A 17803-nucleotide genomic window follows, 5' to 3' on the forward strand; every position below is an offset into this window, starting at 1 on the left:
TGACCTCTTCTCCAGTAATGTTACCCCCAAAGTGCTGGGCTCTTGTCAGCCTTACCTGACAGATGGTCACACTTTTCCTCACAAATTCTAAAACAGCGAGTCATTTCACAGAATAAAGAGGTGGCGTCGTTCCATTTTAATACAGGCAGCAGCACCAGCAAGTGTCCATGCCCTTGATTTTGAGAATTTCCCTCTCAAGTATGTGGCTGTAAATGTTCTAAGAGCCACTCAGTGTATGTATCTACATTGTATTACCCTGTTCCAAAATCCATTTCCTTTTCTATGTGGGACTGTATTCTCCATAAAAATCCAGTATTTAAAAAGCTGTTTACTCTTCTGAACTTTCTATTGTATCACAATCAGGTAAAAGTCACTTTAAACTGAAGAAAAGGCAAATTGTGTTTTAAGCTATTTCTTTTTCTCCAGTTTCTGGCATTGTAAATTTGTATATATGCATTAATAAATTTTTTTATACTTCTCATTGGTTATCTGTTTTTCTTGGGAGCCTATTAGCTCTACATATCATGTAACCAGAACTTAATTGTTTTTCAAATTTTTCTTAGCATGCAATGTGAGGTATATATGTAAGCAGTGAAGAGCAGCGTTCTAGCAAAAGAGCAATAGGATTTGGTTGGGAGGGTGAAAACAGGTTGCTCCTTTCAGATGGTACTGTGTGCCCTAAGTTTCTGGAGCTTGTGCCTATTTAAAGCATTAGTTTAATATTTGACCTACTTAAATTCTGGAAATGATAGAATGTGGATAACTTTTTGAGGAAGTATAGATCTTTTTCTACTGGCATGAGGTTTCCCCAATTTAAAATTTAAGATTTTGTCAAATTGTACTGAACCTATGAACAACTGATCACGATTTGGGGTTATGTCTACTGTTAAGAATCAATACATCTTGTTGAGGGTCTTCCTCTCTGTGATCCTGTGCCTTTAGCAGCATGATGTCCTTTTTCAAGGACTTGATGTCCTCTGGACATACCCATAGTATATGTGACCTTTAGCTATCTAAGGAGCACCCTGGTTGCACTTACTCCAAAGACACATTTGTTTGTTTTTTGGCAGTCCATGCTGTATTCAGTGCTCTTCCACACCACAATTAAAGGGTATCCGTATTTTTCCTGTCATCCTTACTCATTGTCTATCCGACATAAATAGGAAGCAATTGAAAACACCATGACTTGCATCAGGAATTGTCTTCAAAATGACATCTTTACTTCCTTTTGGGGAGGTTCTTGACAGCAGACATTCCCAGCAATACATCTTTTGATTGCTGCTACCATGAGTCTGGACTGTGGATCCCATTAAGATGAAATCGTCGAAATGTCAATCTTTCTTTTAGTCTGCTCCTACGTCACCTAACAAAAGCCACAGCATCAACAGAAAGGTTTTGTAGTTAACGGGAGCCGGGTGTCCCGCCCCCGCAGAGTTCCCCCGGAAGCACTCGGTCCCCCTTCCGCTCCCCCCCCCGCGCGGTTGCTAGGCTACGGGCCTCCGCGAAAAGAGGCGGTGCGTGAGCGCGGCGGGCGTCTTCTAGGTGCGGTGTCCTGGCACCTCTCCCCAGCTCCCCTATCGCTCGAGGAGCTGCGCCCCCCTCCATGCTGCTTGGACGCATTGTCCTCGCCCCCGGTAGCTTTCTCCTCCAAAGAAACCTGTGTCCGCGTCCACCCCAGACCCCTCAGGAAACTTTGCCTTTCATCTTCCCGCGATCAGAAAGCTCCGAGCTCCCAATTCCAGCTTCCAGGGCCCGCCGTCCCAACCCTCGGGCCCTTCTGCATCTGTCTCTAGGGGGTCCCCACACCGCCCCCATTTTCTCGGGCAGCTGCGTTGTCCCGGTGGCGGCATCTTCCCGGGAGAGGGAGGCATGGGGGCGGGCGGGAGGCCGGGCGCCTGCGGGACAAGCGGCGGGAGGACTTGCAGGTGGGCCCGCGGCGGCCGGCGGGCCGTTGGCCTGCGGACTGTCTGTCTGTCCTAACACCGCGGAGCCGAAGTGAAGGGGCGGGCAGCGGGGGCGGCTGGGGCGGCCGTGTCTGCAGATGCCCGCTTCTGGGTTGTAGCTTCTGAGTAAGCGGCTGCCCTTTTGGAGGTTTCAGCCCGGGCTGCGGTCGGAGGCGAGCTGGGCTTCAGCGTACCATGCAGGAGTAAGATGTTCCCGGCACTGGACACGGGGCGCAAGCATGAGGTCGGTGCCCACCCCTCCGGGGAGCTCCCCGGGAACCCCTTACCAGACGGGAAGGGCGGTTCTGCGGGCGCCTTTCCCGAGTGGGAAGTCTTGGTCCCCGAGGGAGAATGATTTGCATATGTCTCTTTCACTTGGTTTTTTTACAGAAACCCTCAGGTGTATTGTCCTGTGCAACGGTACTTGTGTGGCTTTTTTTAAGAGTTCAGTATTTCAAAGTCCTTTAGTCGTAATATTAAGGTGGCATTTCCTTTCCCAGAGCCTTTCTGATCCTTATGAAGATTTTATGTGCGTTCACCTCCGATATTACGGCTACTTTAAAGGTAAAACAACAGCTCTTTATCCAAGTCTCATTTCCCTGGGTTGCTCAAGTGAGTGGTTTCATTCATTGAATAAGAGTAGGCAGTCTTGTCGCGTACGTGGATGAAATGATTGACCTTCATTCAGTTCCTGCCTTAAGTGTCGTTGAATTGGAATCTCCTGATGCTGGAGTTTGGAATCGGAATTTTATGATGCTAATAGTAGACTAGGGCGCTCTGGTGGCTGCTGCTGCTTTGACGTTAAGTTAATGACCCTTAGCTGACCCTCCAGCAGGTTTTCAGAGGCAGTTAATCCCACTCCCGTGCAGAGGACGAGTTTGCGCTGCAGCTTTTTACCACTCGGCCACCATAGCACCCTCTGGTGGCTTGGTGGTAAGGGATTGCTCTGCCAACACAAAGGTAAGTGGGTCGAATCCACCAGCTTCACTATGGGAGAACGATCCTCCTGGGCAATTTACTGTCTCTGAAAACCTGCTGGAGGACCAGCTATGGGTAAGTACAACTCCATGGTATGCAACAACCGTATTGTGAATCAAAGTGGTCCTCAAACAAACGTGGAGAATAAATTTCCATAATTACATCCCTCAAAATAAAACCAGTTTGAAGAAATTGTGTCCATTGTTTTTCAGGACATCTCACTCTCACCTGTGAAATGGGGGTAATTCTGTTACACATCCCTAAATTGGAATGTGAAAGCTCTTTATAAAAAGTAGAACATCCTGAGAATAAAGGGGGGGGGGATGTAGAAATAGTGACAGTTTTAATTCTCAGTATTGACTGATTGAGATGTTAACCAGCCTGGCAACAACCTGAATTATACTACTCGTTCTTAGCTCAGAGAAGCAGTTTACCAAACTCTGCAACACATCAGCATGTCTGGAAGAATAACTCTCGATACCTGTTGAAGGCTGCATTTGGGAAAAGAGAAAACTTGATACTAGACTCCCTGCAAAAGGAGAAGCTTCCATGTGAGTAACAATCTCTCATGTGTGTGTGTGAATCTTCCAGGTCCCGTACTGCAAAACAGTAGCAACAACGGTATTAATTAATTTCAGTCTGAGTGTAATGGATAATCTGACATCTTTGCTTCCTTTTATTGATCTTTGATCCCTGGAGTGGTAAAGATACTTAACTGTAAAAAAAGCATTCAAGATTTTGCTAGAGAAGTGCAAAGGAAATAAGAATGAGTCACAATATGTTTGTTTTAAAGAAAGAATATTCATAAGGCTAGAGAATTCAGTTGGTTAAGGGAAAAAAGGAGAAAATAGACAATGAATTTTTTTTCACTAACTATACTTTTTAATTCCTTTCAGAAGAAAAGGGAAGCAAAGTAGATCTTTATACATCTGTATGTTGTTGTTATTGTTATGTGCCATCAAGTCACCTGTGACTCACAGCGACTCTATATACAAAAGCCCTAAACCCTGCTCTAGCCTGTGCCAATCTTACTGTCTCTTACACACCCATCCCGATTACCCCAATCACAGCATCAATCCATCTCATCGAGGGTCTTCCTGTCTTGTGCTGTCCCTTCACCCTCCCAAGAATGAAATCCCTCTCCAAGGTCTGGTCCCTCCTTGAAACATGTCCTAAGTATGTCAGGCAAAGCTTCAGAATACTTACCACCAAAGAGCAGCCTGGTCTCACCCTCTCTAAGATCATTCTGTTTTTTCTCTGGCAGTCCATGGTATATTCAATACTCTTCTCCAGTACCATAGCTCAAAGGCATCAGTTCTCCTTCTATCATCCCTAGTCATTGTCACATTTTCTGATGCATAGCAAACAATTGTAAAGACTATGGTCTATATTAGGTGCACCTAAGTCTCCTGACTGGCTTTCTTGCTCTTTAGTACTTGAAGAGGTCTCTGACAGCAGACTTTTCCCAGTGCAACTTGTCTTAATTTCCTGGCTGTTTGGTACCAAGAGTGTTGATTGTGGAATCAAGCAAACTAAAGCTGTGAACAATTTCATTCTTTTCACCATCTATCATGATGCTGCCAATTGACCCTTTGGTGAGAATCTTTGTTTCCTTGGTGTTGAACTTCAATCCATATTGCAAAAAAGCACTTCAGGTCCCCCTCAGTTTCAGCAAGCAGGGTTGTGTCATCTACATAACACATATTGTTGATAAGTTTTCTTCCAATCTTGATGCCACATTTCTCCTCATAGAGCCCAGCCTCCTGGATAATCTGTTCTGCATATAGATTGAAAAGGTATGGAAACACAAAGGAGGAGAAACAATTGTAAGTAGACATTAGTAACTGAAACATGGAATGTGAGAACTGTGAATGTAGGAAAATTGGATATTGTTAAGAATGAAATTAGGGAGACCCAAGATGGTGGCGGAGGCAGAGACAGCATAGTGAGCTGTGGGAGCAGCGAACCACTTAAAGCGGGGCCATTATGGCCCTCTACAGACGAACACTTAAACAGTTGATGACTGGCCCTCAGTGAAGATCGAGGCTCAACAACAGGAATGCAAGGATTCCCAAGGAGAAATGGGTGAGTCTCGTGGCTCCCAACCTCCTCCTGCAGAGCCCTCGCTGCACTGCACGGCCGCTGCAGCTCCATGAGGCTTCCACAGCCGGAACGAATGGATTCCCTCACCCAGGATGGATGCTGGGCACCGGTCCTCCTCAAGACTGGTACAGTGAAGCCACCACACTGCCGCAAGGTGGTCTGGTTCTGGAGAGAATTCTTGGAGCCAGGATGGCGGCAGTGGGGGAAGCGGGCGCCCGCAGGCTGCCTGCACAAGAGGGGCCGTGCAGCCGCTGAGCGCCTGTGCAGTGGGGTGGGGGGCACACCCCAAGCAGCCGGCTGCACTGAGGGGGGCCGCGCACCGGCTGCCCGCGCTTGTGGGGGGGCACACTCCCCACTGGCCACCTGCGTAGGAGGTGGAGGATGGGATGCATGCCCGCCATCTGCAGGTTTGGGTTTCCTACCTATACAGTGGATGGCTGAAAGTCACTGTGAGTCTGATGACCTTAACAGTGGCAGCATGGACAAGAGGACTGACATCCTAAATGCACCACATATTTTGTTCTTTTGAATGCTTCTGCCAAAAGATGGTTAGACCTGGGGGGAGTCTGTTCACAATTCTCAGGTTCCCTTTATCTTATTTAAAGGGGGAGGGCAGTGACACCTACTTCAAAATATAGTATGACCACTTATGGGGGGTAAAAGTGGCAGTGCTGGAATTGGAGACACTATCCCTGACCACAGAGTCCTTAGTCAGGCGAGGGGACCAGACTGGGGTTAGGGGCAGTTGGAGGGGGAGTATACCAGCCAGCTCCTGGGGGGTGTTGCCCTGCTCGGAACGGGGTGCCCTCAGCCCCTGGCTCGGGGCAAGCCATCGCAGCTGCCTGCCCAGGGCAGTCTGCCCTCGGCCCCTGGCTCGGGGCAAGCCGTTGTGGCCCTCAGGATGAGCTCCTCAGTCCCCAGATTATGCCTTCTGACCCCTGGGTGGAGAAGGGGGGGAAAAAAAAATGCCTAGGGGATCCAGAGAATGTTTTTTGGCCCCCTTTTGCCCCCCCCCCCCCCCCAGTAAACCTGAAAGCAACACCCTCAAAGCCCTTCTATTTGTAACTCACAAGTTTGTTCTCTCTAGGTTTGCTCCCTTTCCTATAGGTAACCTTAACACTGAGTTTTAGTCCAGAATTGACCCTGAACCCAGTGCCAGTGACAAAAAGGAAATACAACTGACAGCTAAGGAAGCAAAGGAGGATGGAGCCTCTGGGTTAAACCAGCCATTCCCACTGGACCCACCTGGGAAAACACTCTGCAGTCCAGAGGGGAGCAAATGACAGGAAAATATCTTCTAACAGAGCAAGAAGGCAAGCAGCTGTAACCCAAGACCACCAGTAAGGAGATAAAGCGTCCTCCCTTCCCCCCTTTACATCTACGCCCCTGTTCAGCATAAAGAAGCCAGAGAGTCGGCATCCAGTTCCCAAATCAATAAGACAGTTGGTTTAATTACTATTGGAAAATGCTTGTCATTCCTCTGTAGCATCTGGTCCCCACTGGACCCTCATCATTTCCTTCACCTCCTCCCCCCACTGACCAAACTGTGCAGCTCTGCAACTGCATCCTGGCCCATCCTCACCCTTCTGCCCCCAACCCTCACCTCCTTGTGCCCCCAGTATGTTTTTCCCAATAAAAGGAAAAAAAAAGAATGAAATAGAATGCATAAATATGACATACTAGGTATTGGTGAAATGAAATGGACTGTCATGGAACGTTTTGAGTCAGACAATCCTATGATCTATGTTGGAGATGAAAAGGTGAGGAAAAATGGGATTGCTTTCATAGTTAAAAAAGTAATTTCTAGATCCGTCTTGAAATATAATGTTGTGAGTGACAGGATGATAGCCATATGCATACAAGGAAGTCCGGTGAATACAAGCATCATTCAAATATATGCACCAACAACCAGAACTAAAGAGAAGGAAATAGAAGATTTCTACCAACTTTTGCAATCAAAGATCCCATTTCATTAATGTATCATAATTATTTTAACTCCCCCATTGAGTAAAGTATAAGTTGTATATGCTTTATTGACTAAAAGGCATGTGGATCACAATAAATTATGGCTAACCTTAAAAAGAATGGGAATCCCAGAACACTTGATTGTGCTACTATGAAACCTATACCTTGATCAAGAAGCTGTTTTCCGAACAGAGCAAGGGAACACTATTTGGTTTAAAATCAGGAGAGGTGTACATGAGGGTTATGTCCTCTCTCCAGAACTATTGACTGTGTATGCTGAGTAAATCACTCAAGAAGCCGGATTCTACGAAGAACAAGATGGCATCAGAATTGGAGGAAGACTCGGCAACAACCTAAGTTACGTAGATAACCCAGCCTTGCTTGCCAAAAGTGGACTTGAAGCTTTTGCTACAGAAGATCAAAGACTACAGCCTTCAATATGAATCACATTACATCCAGAAAACAGAAATTCTCACCACTGAACTGATAGGCAACATCATGATAAATGGAGAAATGTTTGAAACTGTCATTAACTTCCTCAAGTTACTTGGCTATAAAATCAACACCCTTGGTACACTCAGGAAATCAGGAGATGTATTACACTGGGCAAGCCTGCAGTCAGGGACCTCTCTAAATTATTGAGGAACAGTGATGTAACTTTGAGGATTAAGATGCACCTGATTCAGACCAAGGTATTCTTGGTCACTTGCTATGCATCTGAGACCTGGACAGTGTATAAGGAGGACAGAAGAATTGATGCCTTTGAGCTATGATGTTGGAGAGGAGTACTGACTATCCCCTGAACTGCCAAAAGAAAGAACAGATATGTCTTGTAGAAAGTACAGTTAAGGTGCTTTTTAGAGGCAAGGATGGCAAAGCTTCATCTCAGATACTTTAGGCATAGTGATAGGAAAGGCTGTTCCTTGGAGAGAGACATTATCCTTGGAAAGAGAAGAAGACCCTCAATGAGATAGATTAACACAGTCAGTGACTGTTGTAATGGACTCGTGTATGTCAGAATGACAGAGATGAGGATGGTACAGGACAGAGTTCAGATTTATTGTTCATAAGATTGCTGTGGATCTTACTCGACTCAACAGCACTTAATAACAATAGAATCGACCTACTAGATAGCTCTTCACATAAAGATTTACAGGCTTGAAAATCTAATAGAAGGCCACTGTGATTTGGAATCAACTTGAAGGGTTTGACTTTTAGCTTACCAGTAACTTAAGGAGTTCTGGTGGCATAGGGAATTATGTTTTGGCCTACTTACCAATAAATCAGCAGTTCAAGTCCACCAGTCGATCCAAAGAAGGATAGTGAGTCAGTCTCTTCCCAGTAAGATTCACAGTCTCAGAAACTCCCATGGAGTGTCCAAAGAAGTTGAAATCTACTCAGCCCCTGTGTGTTAGGGGTTGTTTTTGTTTTGATTGTTAGGAGCCCTGATAGTGCCATGAGTAAGTCATTCAACTACTAACAAAAGGTCAATGGTTCAAACTCACTTGTTACTCTGAGGGAAAAATATGAGACAGCCTGCTTCCCTGAAACTTTACAGCTTTGGAAACCTTTTGGCTGTTCTATTTATTCTAACTGTGAATCAGGTTGACTTGATGGCAGTGAATTTTTTGCTGAGTTATTTCTACTTTGATGATGGTAGTTTCCTTGTTTTGTTATTTTGAATACATAATGCAGTAAGCATTTTCATATAAATACTGTGACCAACTTTTGTGAGGAAAATCTCAGATCAGTTCTTAGTGGCTTTGTTGGCTCAAAGAACATGTACCTTTTAAATTTAAAACCATAAAGGTTGCAGCAATTTGCCCAGTGGCCAGCAGGTTCTAAAAATGCCTGTTTACTTAGATCTTTGCCAGGATAGGTGAAAATAGGCAGAGGTTTTTCCTAACTTTCACATGAAAAAAAACAAACACCCTAGTATCTCTTGTAGTTTTTATTTTATTCTTAAATTTTGAATAAGTTTGAACAACTATGCCATCTTTTAAAAGGTTTGTTGGCATACCTTCCTCTGAAAGCTATGAAAGTTATATCGCATGTTCCAGACCAGAATATTCAAACGCATGGAGTTTTGATTTCCTCTTCTCACTCTGTCTTCATCCAGCAGCAGAGTGAATCAGTCAGCCTGCACCTCACATCTGAAGGCACCCAGGGACCTGGATGGAGCATTTGCTTCTCTCCCTCATTTCCTTCCCACCCTTCCCTTTCTTTTTCTTTCTCCCTGAAAACTTCCCCCTCCGTTTTCTTCACAGTTTTTTTTTCCATAGAGCCCGTCTTCCCTGTCATCTGTCCCTTCTGTGCTACCCTTTCCCATTTTCTTTGTTTTCTATCTCTCCTTATTAACCTGAAGTCTGATTTGTAATTATTCAAATGTCATTAATAACTTTATGTGCCTTTAACTGAAATATTAATAGGTTCATTAAAAGTTCTGATTCTAGTTTTTAAAAAATAATAAAACATATTATATTGTTTTTGTTGTTAGGTGCTGTGGAGTTTTGACTATGATTCATAGAGACCTTTTGAAGAACAATCTGAACCTAGCCCTATCCTGCACAAGCCTCACAATGTCTGTCTAGCTCAAGTCTTATTGTTGCAGTCACTGTGTCAGTCTATCTCAATGAAGATCATCCTCTCTTGACCTTCTCTACCTTTCCAGTATGGTGTCTTTTCCCAAGAACTGTCTCTTCCTTTATAATAGTAACTTTATGCATTTTTAACACACTTTTGAACTGTCTTGGACCTGTGATGATGAGGATGGGACAGGAGAGGGCTGGGTTCAGATTGGCTATTTATGAGGTTACGATGAGTCATTCTCAACTCAGCAGCGCCTAAAAATCACAATTAACTTTAAAAATAAAGATTTTTTAGCACATTCTAAAGCTTTATATTTAGATATCTTATAGGAGGCAAGGATTCTGAAGCTTCGTCTAACACACTTTGGGCATGTTGGAAGGAGGGACCAGTCTTTGGAGAGGAACGTCATGCTTGGAAGGGTGGAGGGACAGTGCAGGAGAGGAAGATATTCGATGAGTTGAATGACACAGTGACTGAGGTAATGGGGGTAGGTGTGTCAGAGACAATAAGGCTGTCACAGGACAGAACAGGGTTCAGGGCTTTGGTACATAGGGTCGCTATGAGTTGCGAGCAACTCAATGGCACATTACAACAATAGGATGGATTATAATTTAACATTTTATAACTTTGAACCTGTGAATCTAGACTGCTTTCCCTCTTGAAGGAGAAAGGAACATGTCCTGGGATTGAACTTCTTTGCTAATATTTGAGTACAATGCTTAAGGTTGACTTAGTTATTACAGCTGAAGAAGCTGTACTCATTCCCTTCCCCTTTGACAGATTCTCTTATGCAGAATTCATCACTTCTGAAGAGTAAGCAGCTTCTGTATGATGATCTGAGTGATGTCAACCCACGGCTTCGGGAACCCCGCGATCTCTTTGCACACTTGTCTAGCAGTGGGCCAGTGCTGGCGCCAAGATGGCCAGTAGAATGTGAGGTCATCAAAGAAAATGTTCATCACATTGGTAATGTGAATTCCATGTGGTATTCTGGCTTTTCTGACTCTTCCGTATCCTAAAAGATAAGGCAGGACGGCCTCAGTGAACATTAGCAAATCTTAACATGAGTAAGCTCTTAGAAACTTATGTCCAGTCACCAAAATCAGGAGACCAGTGTGTAAACAGGAATGCTTCAGAGTTTATTGAAATGTGAGGATTTCCTCAAGACTAAGATATGTAAATATTTACCTCTGTTTTCTATCTCAGTCTTATATGCTTAGATGAATTTGTTAAGAGTAATGTTTTCTTCAGCCCTTGTATAATTGGTGAAGACCATCTATGTCACTCAGGTTTATAACATAATATTGACTATTTTTAATTCAGAACCTGTTTCTCCATTGGTTTTCTGAAACTAAATCACATGGGAGGGGATTGCCCATCTTTCTTTCCTGGAGCCACTCATGGATTCAAACCACAAGGGAAGTGAGGCTTTTGTATTAGCAGCACAACTCCCTACAGATCTGCCACCAGAGCTATTTTTTAATGACAATGCTGTTGAATTGGAACCAGCTAATAACTAACCCTCCAGAGAGTTTTCAGAGGCTATAAATCACACCGGGAGAGATTGCTCATCCTCCTGCAAAGCATCTGGCCGATTTGAACCATGTGCCTTTGGGATTGCAGAACAGCTTCTTACTGCTAGGCTACATACGTACAACATTGCTATCGAATGGATGAGCTCTTAGGATAAGTGCAATCCTTAGCATTCATTTAATGAAATGTTTGTAAGTATGAGTTGCATTGAAAAGTGGGAATTTTTCTAATTACTGGGACATTTATGTCCAGCAAACTCGACTGTAGACTGTGCTGAATAAATAACTGAATTTTTTTTACTAACTCCATCATGTGCTAAATATAGTACTTTGGTACTAGATATAAAGAAGAGAACAAGATCAAATCATACAGGGCTCAAAGACTAGTAGTGAAAGTCAAGATACAACCAGGCAATTGCATAGAACTTGGTGTCTCTCGGGATACCTACTTAATCTGAAAGATCAGAGAGGATTTCCATGATAAATTGTTATGTGATATGAGACCTAAAGGTTGAGTTAGAAATTATCCAGTTGAGTCAGAGACAAGTGAGACCGAGAACATACTGTGTTGAATTATGAAGCATATGTTATAAAAACGATGAGGCTGAAATACACAGGGAGTTCAGTGGGGACAGAACAATTTTTGAGATGTTTGAAAATGTGTTGGGCATGTTGACTTTGCACTGTGGAGCAAGTCTGCACTGTCCTGTTGGATCTCTCTGAGTTGAGAAAATGATTCAGTGGCAATGAGTTTGCCATGAGAAGAGGAAAGCAATTTTTTTTAAAAAAAATGAAACAATACTTAGTCCTTTGGAGAGGTTCCTAACAGCAGACTTTCCCATTGCAATACGTCTTTTAATCTCCTGGCTGCTGATGCCAAGAGTGTTGACCATGGAGCTAAGCAAACTAAAGCTGTTAACAATCTCAATCTCGTCACCATCCATCCTGATGCTGCCAATTGGCCCAGTGGTAAGAATCTTTGTCTTCTTTATATTGAGCCTCAATCCATATTGAAGGCTGCAGTCTTGACCTTCTGCAGCAAGCACTTCAGGTCCTATGCATCAGAGAGCTAGACAATGACTATGGACTGCTAAGAGAGCGATTGAACAGGTTCATCCTGGAGAGGATTAAACCAGGATACTCCTTGGAGGCAAGGATTCTGAAGCTTTGCCTGACATACTTTGGACATGTTGCAAGGAGGGACCAGTCTTTAGAGAAGGAAGTCATGCTTGGGAGGGAGGGTGGAGGGACAGTGCAGGAGAGGAAGACCCTCTATAAGATTAATTGATTCAGTGACTGGGAAAATGGGGGGGGGGTAGGTGTGTTGAAGACAGTGAAATTGGCACAAGACAGAACAGGGTTTAGGGCTGTTGTACATAGGGTCTCTATGAGTCACAGGTGACTCAATGGCACATACCAACATCAAGGAAAAAATACCATATTTTTAAAAATTAATTTTTCAAAGCCTCATTGCTCTGTTCCCTGTTCTCTTTAAGAAAAAAATTAATATTTTACTGAATTATGTCAGTGTCTGTGGTACTTAAAATTGCCACACCCCATATGAGAACTCTCTTGGAATTCATTGCTAATGAGCATTAACTAAGGTCTATAGTTATTTATCTACTTTACTTTGTTTCACTCTCTTTCCGTACTTGTTTCCCAGTTCTCCATTGCCTCCACATTGCTTCTGAAACAATTAACATAGTTTCTTTGAGGAAGCTCAGGCCTAGATTTTTAAAGAGCTTTTGTGAGCAGCTGTGGGCCTCTTCTCTTGGCATATGGTTATTCTTTTTTTTCTTGCTTTCATAATTCAGTCTTCTGTTTAAAGTTAAGTATTTTATTTATGTGATTTTTGTTAAGAGTTTCATTATAGTGTTAGGTGGGGAAGATGAGACATAATTTATGGGAAATTAGAAACTTTTAGTGATAATTTTGTGTGATGCAACCAGTGTATCCATTTTTAATAATTATTATTTTCAATTTATCAATTAATCATAAAGTGCCTTTTCTATTTCCTGTTTTATGCATTTTATTAAACTGTATTTCTTTTTCAGAATGGGTGCCACCTTATCCAGAATATTTCTATGAACCTACGGGGAATGAAAAGATGCCAGAAGTTGTAGGAGAGGAAAAAGGCACAGTTGTATACGAATTAGATTCAGGTATTGTCATTACACTGGAAAGCAAGTGGATAATTTTGACAAAGTTGTAAGGGTCTTTTCTATAATAAAAATGATGCAAAAATGTCAGATCACGTTAAGTGGGATAACCAGTCAACTTTAAAATTGTAATAGTGTAGCATCCTCTTGTTGACTTCTTTTTTTTTTTCCTTTAGGTTTTTGTTTGCTTTTTCCCCTTCTGGTAGCAGAGGATGGTTACAATCCATCAATAATTTTTTTTTAGGTTAACATTTTTAACAGTCTATATTCTTTTTGTGAGTTGACTTAACAATGAACAACTCATTGTCATGGTGTTAAAACTGACTCATAATTGATCCTCCATTGAGTTTTCAGAGGGTGCAAATCACACAGGAGGAAATTTAATGCCTATGTGTGTGTGATCTCGTAGCATCGGAGATCCTCTAGCAGAGAATAGTAAAAAATCACATCAGCCCAAAACTAATTCCTGTAAGGTGGAGGTACTTCCATGCTCATGCTTTCTTCCCTGATTCTAATACCAGCTGGCTTCCCCATAACACTCACTTCTTTACTGTTGGGTCCAAATAATTCATTGCAGTTGCCATACTCATGATTATGTCACAACTATTACTTTGGGTCAGGATTTAACTGATAAGTAACAGGAACAACTAAGTATATAGTGTGAAGCCAGTCAGGACAGCTTCTAACCAAGCTGAGTTTGTGCTCATGCCTGGCTTCTGCCATCAGCCTTTTTTGGGCAAGTACCACGTTCCTTTAGTTTCTACATTAACTGCTTGGAGGCACCCAATTCTACCTGCAAGCTTCCTGCCCAAAGGCAAAAAGTGCTTCACTCTTGACCTGTGTCAAGCCTGCTGTAGTTATCTGCCCTTTCTTTCTCCTACTTCTTGAAGGTTCTCAGCTTTTTTGCTTTTTTGTGGGTGTACCGACCACCAAATTTGATCTGACTGGTACAGGAGGAGACGGTCCCTCCTTCTCCAGCAGAGCATCTGGTGGATTCGAACTGGACGCCTCTGCGATTGCAGTGCAGCTTCCTGCCACTAGGCCAGCAGAGCTCCCTTCCCAGCTCGTCTTGATGGCTGTGACATTCCCTCTCAACTTCTGTGGAATTGGTCATCCACAGAATAACCCAAGTGACAAGTCCTCCAAGTAGGTCACCATCACCTAGTTTGTCTGAATAATAACCAATTCACACAAAAGTTTTATGCATATTATTTTCATAGTAAAGTGCTCAGTCCCTTTGCAGGATTGTGGCTGGCCTCATAATTACAAACCCAGAGTCAGAAAAACCACTTATAAAGAGAAACTCATTGCACTGAAACTTGAATAGAAGAAAAATTTGAACTTCCTAAACTTTTCCCTAAATAAAATAAGAGCAAACTAAACTCCAGCAAGCAAGAGGAAAGAATAAGGAATGGGAGTCAGTGACATAGAAAACAAAATAGTGTAAACAAAAGTTATTTCTTTAGAAATATCTGGAAATTTACAAAAGTTTAGCAAGACTAAAAGACACAAACTATTACCATCAGGAATGAAAAAGCAGACACCAACCCTACAGAAATCAAAAGAATGGTAACATATTGCTGGCCAACTTTATACCAACAAATTAGGCAACTTAAATGAAATAGACAAGTTTCTAGAAAGAGGCAAATCACCAAAATGGAGTAGGATGTAACAACTTTAATTAATAATTGAAAATTTTCCTCCAAAGAAAACTCGCATGCAGGCTTGTCTGTTGAATTCTCTGAAACAAAGGTGGGATCCCAATTCTTCACATAATTTGAAAACAAAGAAGAAAATGTTAGCCAGTCTTTTTTGTAAGTCCAATATTGCTTTGATAAGGGCACTTTGGTGGCTTAGTGTCAAAAAGCTGCCCTGCAATCCCAAAGGCTCATGGTTTGAGGCCATCAACTTCTCCATGGGAGAAGAATGGGCAGTCTCTTCCCATGCGATTTAACTGCCTCTGAAAACTCAGTGGAGGATCAGCAGTGGGTCAGTTCCAACTCAGTGGTACTCAATAACAACAGCATTGCTTTGATACCAAAGTGACACAAACACATCATAAGAATACAGACCCATATTCCTTTGTTACGGTCAACAAAGTAGTATCAGATATTATACAATAACACATAAAAATATTATCTATTATAACCAAGTGAGATTGTCCTTAGAATACAAGATTGGTTAAACATCTGAGAATTAAGAAAAATGCAGAAAAATATATGTAAATGGACATGCAGCATATAAAAATGTAATTTATGCAACATAGGAGAATAGAGCTACAGTTAGATGATTAAAGCTAAGTATTTATATTAGATTGTTAGGAAGTTAATATTTAATTATAATTTTCATAATCACTAAGAGAATGCCTTATAAATACACTGAAAATGAAATGAACAAAAATGCTATTGGAGGAGACAGGATCGGAACCAGCAGCAGCGCGAGCACGCTCCTTGGGCGGTGAGCGCGCCCAGGGGCTGGCCCGGCAGTTCGGAGCGCTCTTCCTGGGCACCGCCCCTTCTCAATCCTGCAGGCGGGGTCTGAAGTCCGCGGTTGTCGGTGGATGGGACGCTCGGCCAAGGTTCTGGTGGTCCAGTGGTAAGGAGCTACACTGCCACCCCAAAGTCAAAAGGTTTGAATCCACCAACTACTGCACAGGGTAAAGATGGGCAGTCTTCTCCTTTGTAATTTACTGCCTCTGAAAACCTGCCGAAGAGTCAGCTATGAATTAGTTGCAACTCAACATCTAACAGCAATCTCAAGGGAACTCTGGTGGTGTTGTACATGGGAAGTTAAACTGCTGGCCCAGAGTCTGCTCTCTGATGTATAGCAGTGCAGTTTTGGGCAGGCCAGAAGACTGACACTTCGTAAACTCATAAAACAGATTTTTCTACTTCAGAAAAACGTTTTGAGATGTGGTGGTTTCAGCAAGGCCTCAGTTCCCTTCCTTCAGCTCTTGTAATTTGGACTGCTGCTGCTTTCATCTTTTCATACATCACTGCAATAACACTGCATCACGTTGACCCCGCTTTGCCTTACATAAGTGACACTGGTTCAATAGCTCCAGAAAAATGCTTGTTTGGAGTAATGTTAAATGTCACTTCAGTTTTATCCATTGCTACCATTTATGTGCATTATTTGCTTGGCTCCATAGTCAACAGTCTTGGCACCAGCAGCCAGGAAATTAAAAGGCGCATTGCCATGGGAAAGTCTGCTGTTAGGGACCTCTCCAAAGTGCTGAAGAGCAACGGTATCTCTTTGGAGACTAAGGTGCGTCTGATACAGGCCATGGTCTTCACAGTCACCTGTTATGCTTCAGAGAGTTGGACAATGACCAAGGAGGATAGAAGGAGAATTGATGCCTTTGAGCTGTGGTGCTGGACAAGAGTATTGAGAATACCATGGACTGCTAGGAAAACAGATTTGTCCTGGAAAGGGTTAAACCGGGTGGCTCCTTGGAGGCAAGGATTCTGAGGCTCCGTCTAACATACTTTGGACATGTTGTGAGGAGAGACCGGTCCTTGGAGAGGGACATCATGCTTGGGAGGGTGGAGGGACAGCGCAGGAGAGGAAGGCCCTCTATGAGGTGGATTGATTCAGTGACTGGGATAATTGGTATGGGAGTGTCAGAGACAGTGCGATTGGCACAGGACAGAGTGGAGTTTAGGGCTGTTGTACATGGGGTCGCTATGAGTCGCAGGCGACTCGACAGCACATAACAACAACAACAACATAAGCAAGTTCATGCTCCAGAAAACAGCCCATTTTGTTGTACATGTAGTTGGAGCGATCCTCACCTTTGGACTGGGCTCACTGTATATGTTCAGACTATCCTTTCCTACCACATGCAACCTAGAATTCATGGCAAACAAGTCTTCTGGATCAGACTACTGCTGGTTATCTGGTAGTAAGTGCACTTAGCATGCTGACTTGCTCATCACTCCTGTACACTGGTAATTTTGGCAGTGATGTAATACAGAAACTCCATTGGAACCCTGAGGACAGAGGTTATGCACTTCATTTGATCACTACTGCAGCTGAATGGTCCATGTCATTTTCTTTCTTTGGCTTTTTCCTGACTTATATTCATGATTTTCAGAAAATTTCTTTGTGAGTGGAAGCCAATTTGCAAGGATTAACACTCTATGACACTGTCCCTTGCCCAGTTAACACTCTATGACACTGTCCCTTGCCCAGTTAACAATGAACGAACTCGACTACTTTCCAGAGACTTATGATGAAAGGCTAACATCTTTCTAAGATGATTATGATTCTCAGGGATTGAGAAATATTCACAAATACTACTTAATCTGCTCTACAATTTTCAACCAGTTAATCACTGATAGTGACATTTAATACTATAATCAAGAGACGTGAAGTAAGCCATTTGTCAAGTTATTTTGAAGGACATCATCAAGAGGACCATTTGAAAAAATTATGCCTATATAATTATGCCTATACAATTATGCCTATAGCTCAGAAAATAAAACCAAAGGACTATTAAAAAAACAATGCTATTGGAGGCATTTGACTGTGT

General features: G+C 42.8%; 1 protein-coding gene across 1 annotated transcript in view; it reads left to right on the forward strand.

The window, feature by feature from the left end:
- Positions 1-2151: 2151 nt before the first annotated feature.
- Positions 2152-17803, forward strand: part of AGBL2 (ATP/GTP binding protein-like 2) — a 66620-nt gene continuing 50968 nt past the window's right edge. Inside the window, exons 1-5 of the mRNA XM_006896762.1 lie at positions 2152-2187; positions 2444-2507; positions 3338-3472; positions 10359-10544; positions 13165-13272. Coding sequence (XP_006896824.1) covers positions 2152-2187; positions 2444-2507; positions 3338-3472; positions 10359-10544; positions 13165-13272 — 529 coding nt within the window. The remainder of the gene's footprint in view (positions 2188-2443; positions 2508-3337; positions 3473-10358; positions 10545-13164; positions 13273-17803) is intronic.

Source organism: Elephantulus edwardii, unplaced genomic scaffold, assembly GCF_000299155.1.
Source record: "Elephantulus edwardii isolate Elephantulus edwardi_28Jun2011 unplaced genomic scaffold, EleEdw1.0 scaffold00189, whole genome shotgun sequence".
Classification (NCBI taxonomy): Eukaryota; Metazoa; Chordata; class Mammalia; order Macroscelidea; family Macroscelididae; genus Elephantulus; species Elephantulus edwardii.